The following is a 17,789-nucleotide window of genomic DNA, read 5'->3' on the forward strand; positions in this document are numbered from 1 at the left end:
CCTGAAACCTGTTCTCCCAGATAAGTATCTTCATCCCATTCATCGTTTCAAGAAAAGAAATCCTACTGCATGGCAGCATTTTCATCCGCTTTGGTTTCAGCTAGAGATAAATTGTGCTTGCTGCAAACTAATTAATATCAGTCACCTGGAAAGTAGAAATTGGGAGACAACAGGCTTCTCTTTCTTGATAAACAGATTGCTGGGTAAGGGATGCACATGGATGCGACAATTCATTTGGCCGTAGAAATAGCAGAAATGAGACTTTTTGGATAGATATTTGGAAGGCATGGGGAGGCAAACCTCCCCAGCGTTTGCCATTTCTGCTCAGGTGGGCCTTTTGTGCTAAGTTTCAACATTCCCTAAGTTGTTTGGATCAGCAGAAATCTCTACGCCCCCAGAGAAGTTTCCCTAAAGCTATAACCAGAATGTGAAAATAATGACCAACTCCTGGGAAAGCTCTTTTTGCACCCCAGTCATCAGCAGCCCCCTTGCCTGAACCAAGTTCCCACTTGGCCAAAGAACCATAAAGGATGGCCTGGGTGATGTGTAATCCAAGGATTCCATCAGAGCTATGCTGCTAGCAAAGGAAAGCAAAGTACGTTTAGAAGCAATAAACAGATTCCTCCCCAGAACTAGCCTGTGGTGGCCGGGGGAGGGATGGGGGAGGATGAGTTGTAAAGCGCTGAGGAAAGAGCCCATGTTTCTCATGGACCCCGTAGAACCAGCTCGTCATGACTGCCCTCAAATGAAGAAATCACATTCTGTCATAGCAGGCTCTAGTTTCAGGGGGTGGTTCTTTGAAAGAGGCAGAAGAGGGAAAATGCCACCATGTGAGTCTTCCTTACACCCAATTTCTCAGAGAAGTCTTGAGGGATCGTTTTTCCATATCAAGAATCATAAATTGCCCTTTTTATAGGAGCTTGAGACGAATGATCTTCCAGAAACGATTCAGAGCCAGGGCATTTGGGGATTCGTTTAACGAAAACTGAAAATTCTGTCAACTTTTCATTCATCTATCCAGTCAGGTGTATACACAGAAGATGTAAAATTGAAGAAGTTAGTTCTGCAAGTCTGGGGCAGAAAGTGGGGAGAGAAAGGTATGGAAAGTTTTTCTAGAAAAGGCAACACTTGAGCTAAGTCAATGAGAGATGGCAAGTATTCACAGGCAGACACATTAGGGAAACCTTGAATGTTCCTGATTTGAAGAGAGATTCTGGGGAAAGAGAGAGTTTTACTGCTTCTGCTTCTCCCACTGCCCAGTTCCACATTTCAAGGTCAGTTCTGTTACTAAAGATCCCACGGAGGGACTTCCCTGGGGGTCCAGTGGTTACGACTCTGCACTCCCAATTCACTGTCGGAATGTTGCAACGAAGATCCACGTGCCGCAACTAAGACCCAGCACAGCCAAATAAATAAATAAATATTAAAAACAAATCCCATGGAGCTTTCACTGTCCATTCTCCCTTATGAGAAATAAATCTGTTCCTGTAGATATTGGGACATTTCTGAATTGTTCACTCATTACATTGGATATGCATTCACTAGGCTGCAAATTCCTTGAGGACAGGGTATCTCAATTGGTTTTTGCTACCTCTGGTGAGGACAACAGTGTCTGCGACATAGCAGGTGTTTCTGTAACGTTTGTCAAGTACTCTGTAGGTCTCCACACTTGATTGGGAGTTTCTTAAATGCAGAAACTACATTATTCATACCTTCCAGGTCTAGCTCAAAGTACATATTGAATAAATATTTAATGAATGTCTAAATAAGTGAGAAAGAAAGTCCTTAGATATTGAGAATACAAGTGAGTATTACATCTTCTTATAGGAACTCACTCAAACTTCAGCACGATAATGGTGGCAAGGACACACTCACTGTGTGTCCTTCTTCTGACCACCCAGTGTCACTGCCCTTCCTGTCTTCCTTCAGGGAGGGAGGACTTGGGTTTTCCAATTTCTCTCACTTTGGGTCTAACACAACCACCAATTATCTTGAAATGATCTGAGCAACAGTGAGTTAGAACTGGTAATGGCCATAGTTTTTCATCTTTCCCAAGAGTACTTTCAGTTTAATTAAAACCTATATGAATCACCAAGGTGTTGAATTTCCAATATGATTGGTCAGCCGTAGAGGAGATATTTTGGAGAAAGGCATCTGCTGTGAACCTCTCAACTCATCCTGTGGGTGCAGCTGCCTAATTCGTAGTTAATTGTTCTGCATGAGTTTGTTGTTGTCAATGTGTTGCTGGTTCGTGTTCTGATATTGTATATGGTGCCCAGCAACTTGTGATGTCACTGAAATAACAATGACAGCCTGTATTCTTCAGGTCATCGTGCGACCTGAAGCCAGGGACTTATCCACTATGACCCTGAGCGTCCTTGACTGTGTCCCCTAAGACTCTCCTCCTGATGTTAATTCCATCATTCTTTGAGTTTTATTTATCTTCTCAGATAGAGTCCATGAAGTCAGTGGATATGGTATTTCACTTCATCTTATTCGTAAGTTTCACTTGGGAGAGGGAGGGATGACCTTGGAGGGATGTAAGAATTGTGTAACTTGTTACTCATGGTAATTCATTAAGCTGCAGAGAGGTTCACAGCCCATCCAAGCTTCTTAAACAACCCATCCAGTCCCAGCCCTTGGCCTGATCATATAGAGGGTTGGAAAATTCACAGCCACAGAAAGCTCTGGAAATGGAATAGCATCTGTATATATGTTGGGTGATGGGGGAGACATGAAGAAGAAAAAGAGACATATCTGATGGGGGAGTAGCATCTTCTGCCATTCAGATTTACTTTAGGACCACCTCCTTCTGCAATTTAAATATTCACTGTTTGTGTACAGTGGTCCTCAATACAGAAAGGCCACCCCCTCAAGGAAAACCATGCCCTCCAAACAGATACACAAACCACATTCTAGCAAGATTCTCCCATAAAAAAAAAAAAAACAAAAACAAAAAGCCCCTCCATTTCCTCTATTAAGCTCAACCTCCTTTCATCAAGTCCTTTCTTCCTTGGCCCATGAAACGAATCATGAAGAGATTATTTTCTGGGAAAATTAGTAGAAAAACCCTGATGCAGACAGTTTCCCTTCTGATCGCAGTCTGACTTCCACGTATTGAATATCACATCAAGTATTGGTTCAGGGGTTTCAAAGGAGAGCTCAGCAAAAGAAGAAAAACAAATAAGCCTACAAAGTTTTTCAATGTACCTACTGCAGAGTTATCAGGTCATAGATCTAAATGTCAGCGCTATACGCCCGATTTGCACATTTCAAACCGATTTGGTAATTTTTTTTCATTTTTGTCTGCACGCATGAAGTGCTTTAGAATACTGAAACAATTTAGAATCATATTTAGTTTGCAACAGTTCAATTAACTTAAGTGCTGAAACATGCTCCCCAGCTGGTAACTAGTTTAATCGGTTACTATTACAAGAAATAATTTCTTCAGTGCTGGGGCTTCCCAATGTCCTCTTTTGAGAGGGCACGGCCATTCACAGGTATGTGGGAATGGGAAGGTTAGGACTCTGGCAAAAATCTCTGATTTAATGGAGAAGAAAAATCAGAACCCATTCTATTATTTAGAAAACAAAAAACCAAAAACGTAGGTATGGGTTTCCAACTTCTCCTGTGATTTTATGACCCCCTGTTCCCTTGGAATAACTTATAACCACTCAATGAGCAAGATGAGAGTGTGGGTCAAGGGTCGAAGACTTTTAAAGATATTGCATAAATGCACTTAACCATGAGCCAAAGTGATAAGTAGGAAACCAAGATGAATGTCAGGAATGCTGTGAAGAATGATTAGCTGGGACAGTTGAGCAGCTGCTAAGGCAACTCCAAACACCTGGAAAGAAGGCTTTCCTCTTGGCTTACAGCGAGGCTGAATTGTTCTAATTGCATTTGCATTAACAGGCACCACTGGCAAATTGCAAAAAGGATACCGTACGGTGGGAAAACATTATGTAAATTTTCAAAAGGCACAGCATAATACTGCATCTTGCTTTTGGAGACATGGAAAGGTAGTTAGGAGAAAAAGAAATGGATGGGAATAGCAACACGCCAACCACAGGAGACAGGTCACTACTGAGGAGGGAAGGAGAGAAAAAGAGATGGGTATGTGTTTTTTTTCAGAGCGATCTTAAGCATAGAGGGTAAAATGTTAAGATCTCATACATGAGGCTCTATTCGATTATTTTATGCACTTACGTGTCTGTTTGGTATGTTTTCTAATTAAACCTTAAAAACATTTTAAAAAGAGTCTGTGACAATATCCATTTTGCAGCCACTGTTAAGCCAGTCGTTGCTGGAATGTTTTCTCTTACCCTGGAGACTGATAGCCCTAGACTATGTTTTTAAGGTTCATAGAATGCCAAAGACCAAAGTCTGTAACGAACTACCCCTCTTTCCCTCTTCATAATTTTTTTCTTTTTATTTATTTATTTTTTATTGGAGTATAGTTGATTTACAATGTGTTAGTTACTGCTGTACAGCAAAGTGATTCAGTTATACATACATATATAGATATAGATATACACACATTCTTTTTTATATTCTTTTCATTGTGGTTTATCATAGGATATTGAATATAGTTCTCTGTGCTATACAGTGGGACCTTGTTTATCCATCCTATATATGACAGCTTACATCTGCTAACCCCGACCTCCCACTCCAGCCCTCCCCCAAGCCCCCTTGGCAATCACCAGTTTATTCTCTATGTCTGTAATTCTGTTTCTGTTTCATAGATAGGTTCATTTGTGTCATATTTTAGATTCCACATGTAAATGATATCATCTGGTATTTTTCTCTTTCTGACTTACTTCACTTAGTATGATAATCGCTAGTTGCATCCATGTTGCTGCAAATGGCATTATTTCGTTATTTTTGCCCTCTTTATAATTTTAACTGACCTCGTTGAGTTTGGACACTGGATTGGAAATGTAGCCCAAATATTGCAGTGTTAGAAACTGAGCCCTCTTTTCTCTACTATTGATTCCAGGTACAACATGGACACTACCCCCAAAAGGCCATCCATAAACTCAAACTGTGAGTGTCTAGTGATTGATTACTTTCCACAGTAATCTAAGACCTTACTGTAGAAATGTTAGCATTGGAGAGAGAAATCCAGAAAAAATACACCTGAGAAATTTTAAGAAGGTCCTCTATCATGAACAGCTGATATTCAAGATAAAAATGACAGGACAGAGAAAGCACTCAGTCAAAAGGGGGCTAGTGATTACGCCTTCAGCTTGTCACATAGCTTAGCTTTAACCGAGAAACTTTTAAATAGTGTTGGGAAAACCGTAAAGAGCTATCAAATATTGATTATTTTTGTTATTGAATACCTAAGTGGTAATGGTGTACCAACTCCAATTTAATTTTAATGCAGGGAGGAGGTCTACTTTTTTTAAAGTTGATTGGCAGTCCTTTTAAATCAAATAGTTTATCATGGGATCACAGCACTTTGCCATTCCTGCCCACTAAGTATGAGAATCTCTGGCCTCAACCTCATAGACATTAGTAATACCGCAATATACCTTCCAGAAAACACAAATACACATGCACACACACATATACATATGCATATATGTATACACATGTATACACACATATGTACATACACACATATACATGTATACATATACAGTTGACCCTTGGACAACATGGGTCTGAACTGCTAGGGTCCACTTACACTTGGATTTTTAAATACGATGCGACGTGGAACCATGGATATGGAGGGCTGACTGTAAAGTTATTCTTGGATGTTTGATTACACAAGTTGTAGGCACTCCTAACTCCCCATGTTGTTCAAGGATCAACTGTACATATATACATATACACTTGTGTATGTGTACACACATACACACACACACACACACACTTTCTCTCTCACACTCCTGCTAAGAGTGCCCTGCTGTTGTTATTAGTAAACACACAGTTTAATTTTTTCTTACTATATTGTCAACTAGTCCCTTCTGCTCCTAGTACCTAGTATGGTTTCTGGCCCATTGGAAGTGTTCAGTGAATGCAGAATCAGTGAATGCATTACATAACATTCATTCATTCTAACAAGATGGTAACAACAAAACCACACAAACTTTTCAATCACCTCCAACAGAAAAATGTTTTCTTTGGGGCGTTAATATTTTATTGGAGGCATTATATATACGAAATAGTCAATTAAATAAGTTTTAGGGTCAACTGGACTTTACCCAAATGTTGGCTTCTCTACACCTCCATTTTCTCATCTATAAGCCGAGAATAATGGTACACTACCTCATTCTTTACCTAGGAGGATTTATCAAGAAAATTCACATAAAGAGTCAAGCAAAGTGACTAGAAGATTGTTAGCCCACAATAAATGTTAGTTGATACCACCATAGTCATTATCATTAACTTCACTGTTTTAATTACAGCCTGAATTTGCTGGACTTTCGAATGGAAGATAGATTTTCATATTAGCCTTCTTACTGCAGCAGAAAGATCTAATTTGAAAATTAAGATGTTAGAGGAAGAGTCTCAGATTAAGTAACACCGTTATCTGAGGTGGAATTGCTGAGCAACCAAACAGCCAGGTGTGTCAGTAAGACCAGATTCTGAGAACAGAAGCCTCCAAGTTGATCAAGTTTCCAAATGGAGATGGTAAGGCTAAGTTTTTAAGAGCATGCAAAAAAAAAAGCAAATGATGCCTTTAAATCATCCCATTGCCATGAACTTAAATGTCTCCATGGTATCTAACAGATATGACTTTTGAGGGGGCTCAGATTTAACCTTCAAAATGCTGCAAGTCTCTGATGCTCTCTTGCTGCAGGTGGAGACTCCGGGGATGGCAAAACTGAACCAATTAGAAGGAAAAAATGGGATCTTCTGCAATGCACCATTGGAAGGTGAAGAGTCCTGTTTATTGTATGCACATGTGGTATCATTTTATCATTCCCCAAAAATAAAGTTGAAAATTTCTCTCCAAAAACCTCATTAGGGAAACCTCTAAGAGCCTCCCACCAATGTTAACAGCCCAGGCAGTAAACAGGATTTTAATAGCTCCACCAAGCAAACACCAGGTCGGTAAAGGCCGACTGCTGTCTAGCTGACACAGAACCACACACACATATGGAATCGGCTTTGTAAGGTCCATTCTCTTATTCACAGCTCCACCGCCCTCGCAGTACAATTGCCCCTTTTGTTTATAAAATCCCATAGACTGAGTTGGCATAAAAGGCAAATAAGAAACCAAGGGGAATCTTTGCCCAAATCTTGCTCTGTACCCGAAGTTCAAATGTGTTTAGTTAACCTTTTATTTATTCCTTCTCTTTCCTTCAGCTGAGCTTTCTAGTTTTAGTCTTTGTCATGGTGAGTCACGGCAGAAGGTGGCTCAATGAGACCCTGGCACCACGTGACAGAGGAACTCTCATGAGCTCTCCATGAATTGTTTCATTCATCAGGCGCATACACCGACACTCCCTATGGATGCCACCATACCTGCCATTAAAAACGGGAAAATGTCAGCCATAACACACAGGTACTTCTCAACCTCAGACACAAAGGCCAAACATTTGGTGGAGAACTCCAATTTTTGCTTTCCTTCTAATCATTTTCCTATTGGATGGTTTGATAGAGATTCAGATGTTCACCCTGGGAAAGGCAGCTCATTGGATAGTACCAGGATGTTTTGTAGCCAGATAATTGGAGGAACATTAGGCCATGTGTTGCCCTTGATCATGAAGTTACCTGACACGAAAGTAACATGGCCACATCACATGTTGTGTCACCCAATTACTAACTTATCCTTCTCTGGCAAGCAGAGTAATTAACCACCATTCTGTGCACACACATTCCTACCAACAAATAGTGACATGCTTACGGAGGGCACTACCTCTAAGTACTACAAAACATGAGTCATTTGATTAAAGGGTATAGCAATCAAGCTGAAAACCTGCCAAATGGTTAAACTAGGAACAAACACAGCCTCATTTTCTTTAAGTCTTAAGTGTGCTGTGAAGCTCTGGTAGGAATAAGAGACCTGGTTGGAAATGAAGTATAAGAGCATCGATATGAATGATTTTCAACACCACCAAAGTCAATCAAAGTACCTGTGAATTCCCTTAAATGACCTGCTGGAGAGTATTGTGTGGTAGCTGTATTACTATAGTCCCCCTTTTTCTCATCAATTAGTAATGTTAAAGAGAAGCTTGACAATAGAGTTCCTAACAACAGCAAAAACAAATTCTCTCCAATTAAGTAGTCTAATAAGCTACTTAGGATTTTACCACTTAACATTCTTTCCTTCCCATTTAATTTCAGCTTTCACTTGGATGTCATCTGGTTGAAAATCCATCACAGAAAACTACATGGAAGAAAAGATAATGTTGCTAAGTGCTCCCAATGTTCCAAAACGAGCAGAAGCACGTTTTTTCTAAATCAACCCAGGACTTTGCCTAAAAATTCAGCTTCTTCCTACTAGAAATTAATATATGAAAATGGCCAATATGCAAATTTAAATATCACACTGGCTACTCACCTTCAGTAAGTGTTATATGCATACATTTGGAGCAATACAATATTTTAAGGTTCTTGATGATAATAATGCCTTGGTGTGCATATGTGCATGTATAATTATGCTCATTTAATTTAAGCAGGAAAATATTATAGGATCATTTGGTTTTCTCCTCTAAAAGTTCTCTCACTTTATTCAATTAATTAATTCCACTCTGCCCCTTTTATAAGTCAGCCGATGGTAAGTAATGGTTTTAGGGTTAAAAGGAATATGGTCACATTCCTGTAAGAATGATGGACAGAAAGGAGGCATAGGGGAAGGGGGTGGCCTCTTGTCCTTATCATACATCCTAATCAAGGAAAAGTGTTAGGCTTTTCAGTGGGAACCTGGTCCTAGAAATATCCAAATTTTCTGATCATTTCTTCCTGCAAGTTTCCAGCGTCCCTGAATGCTGAGAATTTGCCCCGGGGGCAGTCACCTGGTTACAACAGAAGCCCAGGAAACAAGCTCATGTGACCCACACATTCCACATGCTTGACTGGAGTGGAGCTTGTGGGACTTTGCAGAATTACTGGAATCACATGGGATATACTGAGGGGAGCAGGAGGGTAGAGGACATTTAACTTAAACCATGAACTAGAAGAGTAGATAACGTCACGGTAAGTAGAATAAAAAGGACCATGTTGATTGAAAGGGAAGAAACATGACACAAAGGTCATTGCATATTATCTTGCCCCCACCAAGGAAATCTTATTTTCTTTCTCATAGAAGAAACTTTGTTCCTTTTCCCCAACATGTTAACAGAGACCAGTGAAAAGAAATAGGCTGCTTTGTTCCCATCAATAGAATCTATACAGCATCTTTTTCCCCCGGGATTAATTCAGCTTTTGATTAAATCTTTCTGAGATTTAAATCATGATGTTACAAACCTCCGAGGAGCTCCTCTATGAGTTGTGACCTTATTTATTGCTCTCTGCTGTTTGATAAAGTGTGAAGATTGATTTATAATAGTGTATACTGTGTTTGAAAACAAGGAATGGTAAAGAGAATTGCAAAATACAAGATTAATATAAAGTAAACATCGCAAAAAGTACGTCTTGGTTATAATACGCTATAATTAATACTGAGTTACAACTGTGTAGCTAGTAACACTAGTGTCAAATGAGTATAACAGTGCTCTCAGAGCTGTAAATTATATCCAATGATTAGCTAAATAAGGCTACAATTAAGAGAAAACTGGCAATGCTGAAAAAGGATTTTGAACCAATATCACATTGTATACTTTAAACAGATTAGTTTGGAGGACTTTTGAATGGAAACAAGCTCCTTTTAAATAAACTATTCATATCCAGTGTTCATTTATTTTTGTCAGCCTAACTTTGGATTCAATAATTATTTTGCCATTAGTGTCATTAAGGATGGAAGCGATTTAATGTTTGAGGACAACATCAAATGAATCCTTTATCTCTAATCAGGATGTCCCTGTACAAGACTAGTGGCTACTCCTTTTCTTCTCTCTTAAAAATCCCTCTTTACCCTCAAAAGGTTTTTAAGGGTAAAAAGTTAACCCTTTAAAAGGAAGACTGTCATTATTCTATTGCCCTTGCTAATTCCAGCCAGAAGATTCAAAATGCCCTATACAATTTAAACACCAGTGGAGACAAGTCACAATCTGAGGCCTATCCACTGAATCACAGTTGTAGATGAATGCAGTATTTGGGTAAGATAACAGGAAGTTTTTATTTTCTATTTTGATAAAATAATTGGCAAATCTTACAGTGCTATAAAATAGACAGAGAGCCATGGGAAGTGCTTCTTGTGTTATTTAGCAGATTTCAATGTACTATTGATAGCTCTATCACATTTCCAATAATTACGAATACATTTTTCTGTAGGAGAAAGGGGGGTTTAGGAGCTGGAATACATTTAGCCACCTTTCCCCATGGCTAGGCTTATGCTGAATCTTGCAGTGCAAGTGGCTGGGAGTGAGGACCACATCTGAAATCTGGACACGGCAGAGCACTAATAACACATTCTCTGCAATCTCTGTCATGAAGATCACCAATAACCTACAAGGCACAGTGGACATCCTGACAGCAAGCCGTACCGGCAGCAATCTATCAGCTTGTCCCATATTTAACCTGATGACTTACATATGACGGGGGGACAGGGAGATGCATTCTGTTACAAGTCTTCAAAAAATATTCAGTCCATGCTATACACCAGAAACTAACATAACATTGTAAATCAACTGTCAATAAAAAAAAAAATTCAGCCCATTAGAGTACAATTGCTTCCTAAGCTGAAATATTTAGCAGGTTTCTCACTAGGGGCAGTGGCTTGTACTTAAAATTCACACTTTCCAGGGTTAAGTACCAAAACAGAGCTAATCCGTTTGATAAAGTCCCACATCACTTCTCATTATAGAAATCACCACTTCTGCCTTTGCCATTTGAAAGGAGACAAGGTAAAATACAGAAGGTGCATGTTACCTTAGAGCTGAAATCCATCCATGAATATGGAAAAGCAGGGGGAGGGGAGAGATCCAGAGAGGAAACAGAATAACGATAAGCGAGTAATGTGTACTGATCTGAGGAATATGCCAGGAGTTTGGTTATGATAAATAAGAAAAGCAGAAGTAGATTTGAAACATTCGTTTCCCTTTATTAGCTCAGTGAGGCTGATGTGTACTGCACATTTAAAAAAAAAAATCACAGGAATTTTCATACAATGAATAAAACCACAACAATACATGTAGAGTTGGCAGGTGGGAAAAAAAAAAAGCCCGACAAGGGCTCAACTAATCGCTCACTTTCTCTCTTCAGCATAGTTCAACCAACAGTATTACACTTTCACCTACAAATCTTATAGTAGCTCCATCAAATCAGCAGTTCATATTATTGAAAATGTCTGTCACATAGGTACAAATTTAGAATCATCACATTATATTACATGGCTATTCTAGGTCATCTATAGATCAGGTCTTAGACTACAGTGATTGAAGTTCTCGTTACAGCCATCAAAAAAGGACACATAATCATTACCTACTGTAAGTTCACATCTAAAGGCATGAAAACGTTTCCTTTTTTTCAACTGACCCAACCATCATACCCCAATAGTGCAAAGTTCCCTCTCTGCTGCTTTGAATGTTGACAGCCCAACCGTTGCTCTCAGAGTCGTTTAGCAAAAATTGATTTTGTTGCACTGGAAGAATTATTCTGCTACATCTCTTGAAAAACAAAAAACAACCCACATTTCTAAAGCACCAGTTCAGTTACCAAAATTGTAGATGTGGTACTTACCACAGCATGAAGGCAATGGCCCGGGGTCATCTAAAAATCCTACAGATCTATGCTGAAATTTGCCTCCAGTGATGATGGGGTGCATGTGTTCATTTGAAATATTCTCTCCAAAAAAATTTTTTTAAATAAAAATAAAAGGAACACAGTTTACATTTTGATGGGCTACCCACAGTGTCTGCATAAGATACAAAAGCTCTATTTGGATGGTCTAGTGAGTCTCTCTTTGCACTAATTTTAGATGCAATTTGAAGTCCATGGAAGAAAACTATCTTCATGGTAACAATATTTGTCAGGCCAGAAGGGGGGATAAATGAATCCTCAACATGAAATCTGTAGTGTTGTCTTTTCATAAGTAAGAAAAGAAACCAAGATTTTTACTCATGTCAACAATCCAGGGCAAAAAGGAGAATGTATTGAAAATCGGATCACAAAAAATTTAAAGGCAAAATAGAGAAAGCATCTGGTCCTTGAACACATAATATGGTTTACTAAATATTGATTTCTTAAAAATAATTTATTGCTCTTAATAGTCTTTTTTTATTCTTATTCTACAACAGAAGATACTCAAAATTCAGAAAGAAAGACTGTAAACTTTAGTTTGGCGTCCACACAGAGTTAAAATACCTGCATTTAACCTACGGAACAACAAGAATTAGGCGGATTAAAGATGTGTTACGGTCGTAACGCAGGACCTGTGAACAAGTTCTTTTATTTCATAGTATTTTTATTGCTTTCTATCTACTTAGAAATAAGAAGCCAAAAACTCAAGCAAGCATCCGACAGGACAGACAGTGGATTCACTCAGAACACAATATGCTGGTGATAAATGAATGCAGCTTTCAAAATTAGCTGCATTGGCCTGGGGGTGAAATCCATTTTATAAGATCGTGTTGGGCGAGAGAAAGGAAAAGAACGATTACGTAGTAGGTATATCATGTCTTCCAGAAAAGTCATGTCAGCCAAACTGTAATCGAATCTCAATTTAAAAACTTGAATATACACGCCAAACTTTACTGACTTCCATTCCAGGGCTCCACACTCAGAGGAAATCCTGATGCTCAAAAATGGAGGTTTTTCTGAAGTTTTTATTGAATTTAGCAGAAGCAATGTCATCAAGAACAACTTCATGGTCACGTCAGAGGCCATGCTAGTGCAAGTAGAAACACTGCTTCTGCAAAAGCGGAATTTCCCAAATGAAACACTTAAACTCCAACCTGACAATTGCCATGCATCCTAGGTAGAAAATTTCCACTGGCTTTATTATTTTCATCATCTCATAATTTATAATAAATAGGCTATCTGCAACTGATAAATATGTCTCTTTAGTAAACAAAGGAATGAAATATCAGTATTTATACAGGATGTATAACTGTAAAAAATACAGATAAATACCATCATCATACTCTGCCAAGGGAGAGAGATACTGGCTTCAAAGATAGTCTTCAGACACACATTAATTATTGTAAAAATCATACTGTAATTATTACCTCAGCATTTTGTATCAAATTAAAATCACAAAAATTAAAACAAAACAGCATTTTAAAAAGATTTTTGACCTCTAGTTTCAAAACTACTGTTGATAGAGAAAATAAAAACATTTCTTAATGGTTACCCATTGAGAGACTTTACATAAAATCATGATATCTTCTAGAAAAATTTTAGATGAGAAAATTTCATTCCCCTAACAAATCCAGTGTATAAAACTTCAAAGAAAAACAAGCAACAAGAAAATGTGGAAAAATATCGCAGAAGTGGTTAATACCTTTAGGGGGCTAGGAGATTTCTTGACAAGATGCTTGGATCGAAGCTCACCTAAGAAGGGATGGCTGTGCGTAAAGCATCGATTTGTTGTGTTGCACTCAACGGACACACACACTGTCCTTTTTTGTTTGTTTTGTGTTACAATCAAATATATATAAGCGGTAAGTTCAGCTTCTAAATATGTTAGTGTACAATAATTGTTTCACCTCATAATTACATTTGAATATTCTCGATTAAGAAAAATTTAGCAGTTTTGAAAAGAAGGCTGCATTTACAGTGCATAGCTGTAACAAAAAAAGAACATCATTGTATCATATGTACACAAAATAAAAATACTCCATTTAACATCTGTAAATACTTAACTACATCAGAGAATGTAGCAATTATACTATCTGAACACATCCCAGAGAGTTCTACCCAACTCCCATTAGTAATGTAACACCGTGCTCGCTCCTCAGAAAGAACCACTGAACAAGCTGCAAGCTTGACCATTGACAAGGCTTTTGAAATTCGCTGTGGAAGATCAACATTTTGGACATTTACATGGGTGTCATGAGAAAGGACGAACTACAGAAACTTCAAAATGTTAGGAAAGTTGAGCTCAGTGCCCGAAGTATCCTCTCCCACCCAGATTCCATGGCAAAAGGAAAAAGGAAAAAAAGAAAGAAAGAAAAGGGAGAGAGAGAGAAAGGATATGAGTTCTACGGAACCTGCAGTTTCTTCGGGATTGTCATATAATCATTACGTTATGAGAGAAAGCTTGCTTCATGTTGATTTTGCACTTTCTTAAAAAAAACAGAGTACGGAGGCTGATGCCCAGACATCAGTGGCTGTCATTTTAGGGTGGCTTGTGGTTGGTTGGTTTTCTTTCCTTTTGGATGTACATATTTTTTTTTTCCTTTTGAATAGAATATGAACATTTTGAAGTTCTAGGTTTTAAGTGTGTCTTCATGGAACTGCTGCCATTTGAAGTGGTTTGCCCTTGCACGCTCTGGTCAGGTGCCCCCAGTCCCCACCTATACATACACACTTCCCCCAAACCAGGCAAACACACGCGCGCGCGCACACACACACACACACACACACACACACACTCCATCACCAAGAGACTCAGGGAAAGCAAAGCTGACACCCATAAATAAACATGTGCTTACTGGGTTTCCATTCTGTCTCTTGCCTCTTCAGCAGCTGTGTTCATGTAAACCATTGTTGTTGTTCTTGTTGTATTGTTGTTGTTTTGTTTTGTTTTTGTATAGAGAGTGTAAAGTAGGAGAAATTCCTAAGTATGACTTGCAACAGTCTGTTAGGGAAGGACGCGCTGTCCCGTGAGGTATTCACCGTCCCTCTGTCATCCTCAGCCAGGGAACATGTTACCTGCGCAAGCTTCTCTGGGCTTCTTTCAGTAAACTATCGAAATCCAGAGAGTCATACTTGCTCTTGGTGGAAGCAGGGTCAAAGTCATCTGAGTTTGAATCTGAAAGAAACCCAAGCCAGATTTAGATGTACCCTCTGTTGATGGTCATTAACTCAATCATCTAATCTAAGATTACCTGATTCAAGAGCAACTTAACCAATCGATGTACTTTAAAAAATACGCCCAGCTTTTATTAGTATATGATATTGATGTTGGTGTACACATATATATATGCATATATTTACATATATATTTTTTCAGAAGGTATTTATATGTATGAATATTAATGTGTGTATATATATTTGCAGAAGGTATTTTTACAGTATATGGTACTGGTATATATACACACCAATATTTTAGTTAATTAATTGTATATTTATATATTTATTTATTTACAGCACATGTATATATTTGCAGAGGGTAAGGAGTGATGAGCATTCAAAACAGTCATCTATTGACTCATTTTAGATTTAAACACTCCTGGAGGTAATCAGAACAGACTTTAATATTTCTTTTCAATAGTAACTTAGTCAATCAATATGCTTTAAAAATAAGCCCCCTCTCCCTTCCTGGCATGTTAAATGACTTACCCAAGGTTCCTCAACCACTTAGTTGGAGAGGTAAAAGTAGAAGCTGGAACTAACTTTCCTATTCGGTGGGATTGATTTCATTGAGCATGAAAGCCACTTGAGTGGGAGAGAGATAATTGTCAGAACTTCACCCACTCATCACCCTGCTGCTCCCCTTTCAGGAGGGAGGGGCATACGATCTCCAGTACCTTGAGGGACCCCAGCAACAGTGGCACAAACTCTCCCCAAATTAGAAGGTTTAGGAAAATGCTTCATGTCCAGAGAGGGCAAATGCAGCCTCTTTACTCACTAATAGGAGAGGAAAAATACACCCGTATAAATAAAGCCATGGTCTTTCTTAGATCCTTAAACTAGTCCAAGTAAGCTTTTGTGCAAAGCTCCACATGCCACTTTAAGTAGCCCTGAACGAAATGGATGTATGTCAGCCACGTTGGACGTAAGGTAAAATTCTGTCAAATATTTCTGATTTTTCTCCTTTGACATCTATGGAAAAGTCAACTATTTCTGCTGGTCTCTCAGATTGAGAAAAGGTGTCTTGGAAATACAATAGAAAGCCTCTGGCAAACACATTCATTCTTTGGAAAGCACTTACTAGAAGAGAAGACTAAACCTTTCTGGGAAACGTTAACAATCTTACTAAAATATAAATATTTGTGTTTTACCCAGATTAAATTACAAAATAGAAATGCTCGGTGACAGAAAAAGGTAATATTAGATAATATGGGGGCTAATCACTGACCTCACAAGGTGTTCTTCTGAAATGGTTGCAAATCCCTCAAGCTCTCCAGAACCAGGCTGATTCCCCTTCCCCACCAGCTTCAATCTACTTTAAAGACAAGGAAATTCCTTCACTTTTTTTTTTTTTTTCTCATTCTCACCATCCCTTGTCTTTACTGCATTTCTTTTTCCAGGTAAGATGAACAATTATAGTCAGCCTCAGATATAAAAACAGGACAAAAATGGCCCATCTTTCCTCACTAAAATTTTATATGGTCAATCTTAAATTACACTGGCTTACACTCTTCTCTTCATAGCCTAATGAATAATTTGCTTGTATAACCAAAGCCTCATGAGCAGCTGTTGTTCAAATCAAAATCTTTTCTGTAGACACACAAAAAAGTTCTGCTCATTGTCAGAGATTAGCCTGAAATCAGAATTCCACTTGCACTGTAGATGAAGACGGAAGAGCTGTCCAGTGATGGCAGTCTGTGTGACATAAAGTCAGCACAGAACCGTCGAGAATATATACGTGTATCTTTCCTTGGAGGAGATTTTGAGAATATTTAAAATGTCTTAATTTGGGATTATTCTACATGAAACCCAGAATTTTCTGGGTTTTCATCAGTAAATACTAAAAGCACTTTGATACAGTGGATTTCAAGAGTTTCTACACTGTGAAATACAGTGGCTGGTGCTTACGTATATACCAACTTTCATAGGCATACTATGTCAGTCGGCACCCACAAAATCTTTCTCACTTCTTGAAGAGACAATGTGTTTATATGCAACTCCTGTGGCAATAACATCCACTCCACCCCTTTCCCTCCACTAAAGGAAGGATACTGCAACACAAGTAAGAGATAATGAAATTTTTATAGGAATAACCTGAAAGCCACGCTAACAAATTAAAAAAATAAATTTTTATAATTAATAATACTGTATCAATAGAAACAAATCACATCAAAACTGTATTCCGAGCACCTAGAAAACTGTTGGCACAAAGTAGGCACTCAGTATTTGTCTAATGAATGTATTAGTCTTGAACACCCACATATTATTAAAAATGTGATTGAAAATATTTGTGTTTAGATCTGGGATTGATTTACCAATGAACGGCAAGGGTATATGTAAAGTTACATATGTATTCAAGATGTTGATAATATACTACATTTCTTTGAGTTAATAAAGAGTTTGTGACCAATGTTATTTGTTTACTTTTTATTATTTACAAATTCTAAGCCATAACTAATTCCTGATCAAAATGATCACATTCTTAATCATGATCCATCCTTCTGTTTTGACCCTATAGTCCTAATTTAATTTCTGTCTTTCCTCTTTGAGATTTTTCATCAAGCTCTTTCAAATGGAAAGATCTATTTATTTATAGAACAGTAAACAGAAAGACACACAGATTACAGATTCATAGAAACCAGACTTAAATATTGGCTTCATCATGATAAGCTGATCATCCCTTGAAATTCTGAGTCTCATTTATAAATCTGGCTCAT

The 17,789-nt window shown here is 38.2% G+C and overlaps 1 protein-coding gene across 4 annotated transcripts in view; it reads right to left on the reverse strand.

The window, feature by feature from the left end:
- Window positions 1–11,133: 11,133 nt before the first annotated feature.
- PPARGC1A (PPARG coactivator 1 alpha) overlaps window positions 11,134–17,789 on the reverse strand; it is a 98,982-nt gene continuing 92,326 nt past the window's right edge. For 3 of the 4 annotated variants that reach the window (XM_032633331.1, XM_032633333.1, XM_032633330.1), the window contains exon 13: window positions 11,134–15,031. In XM_032633331.1, coding sequence (XP_032489222.1) covers window positions 14,928–15,031 — 104 coding nt within the window. In that variant the 3' untranslated portion in view covers window positions 11,134–14,927. Of the gene's footprint in view, window positions 15,032–16,300; window positions 16,388–17,789 lie in introns of all 4 variants that reach the window. The other variant, XR_004350080.1, reaches the window with a different exon arrangement.

This window comes from Phocoena sinus, chromosome 5 (genome assembly GCF_008692025.1).
Source record: "Phocoena sinus isolate mPhoSin1 chromosome 5, mPhoSin1.pri, whole genome shotgun sequence".
NCBI lineage: Eukaryota > Metazoa > Chordata > Mammalia > Artiodactyla > Phocoenidae > Phocoena > Phocoena sinus.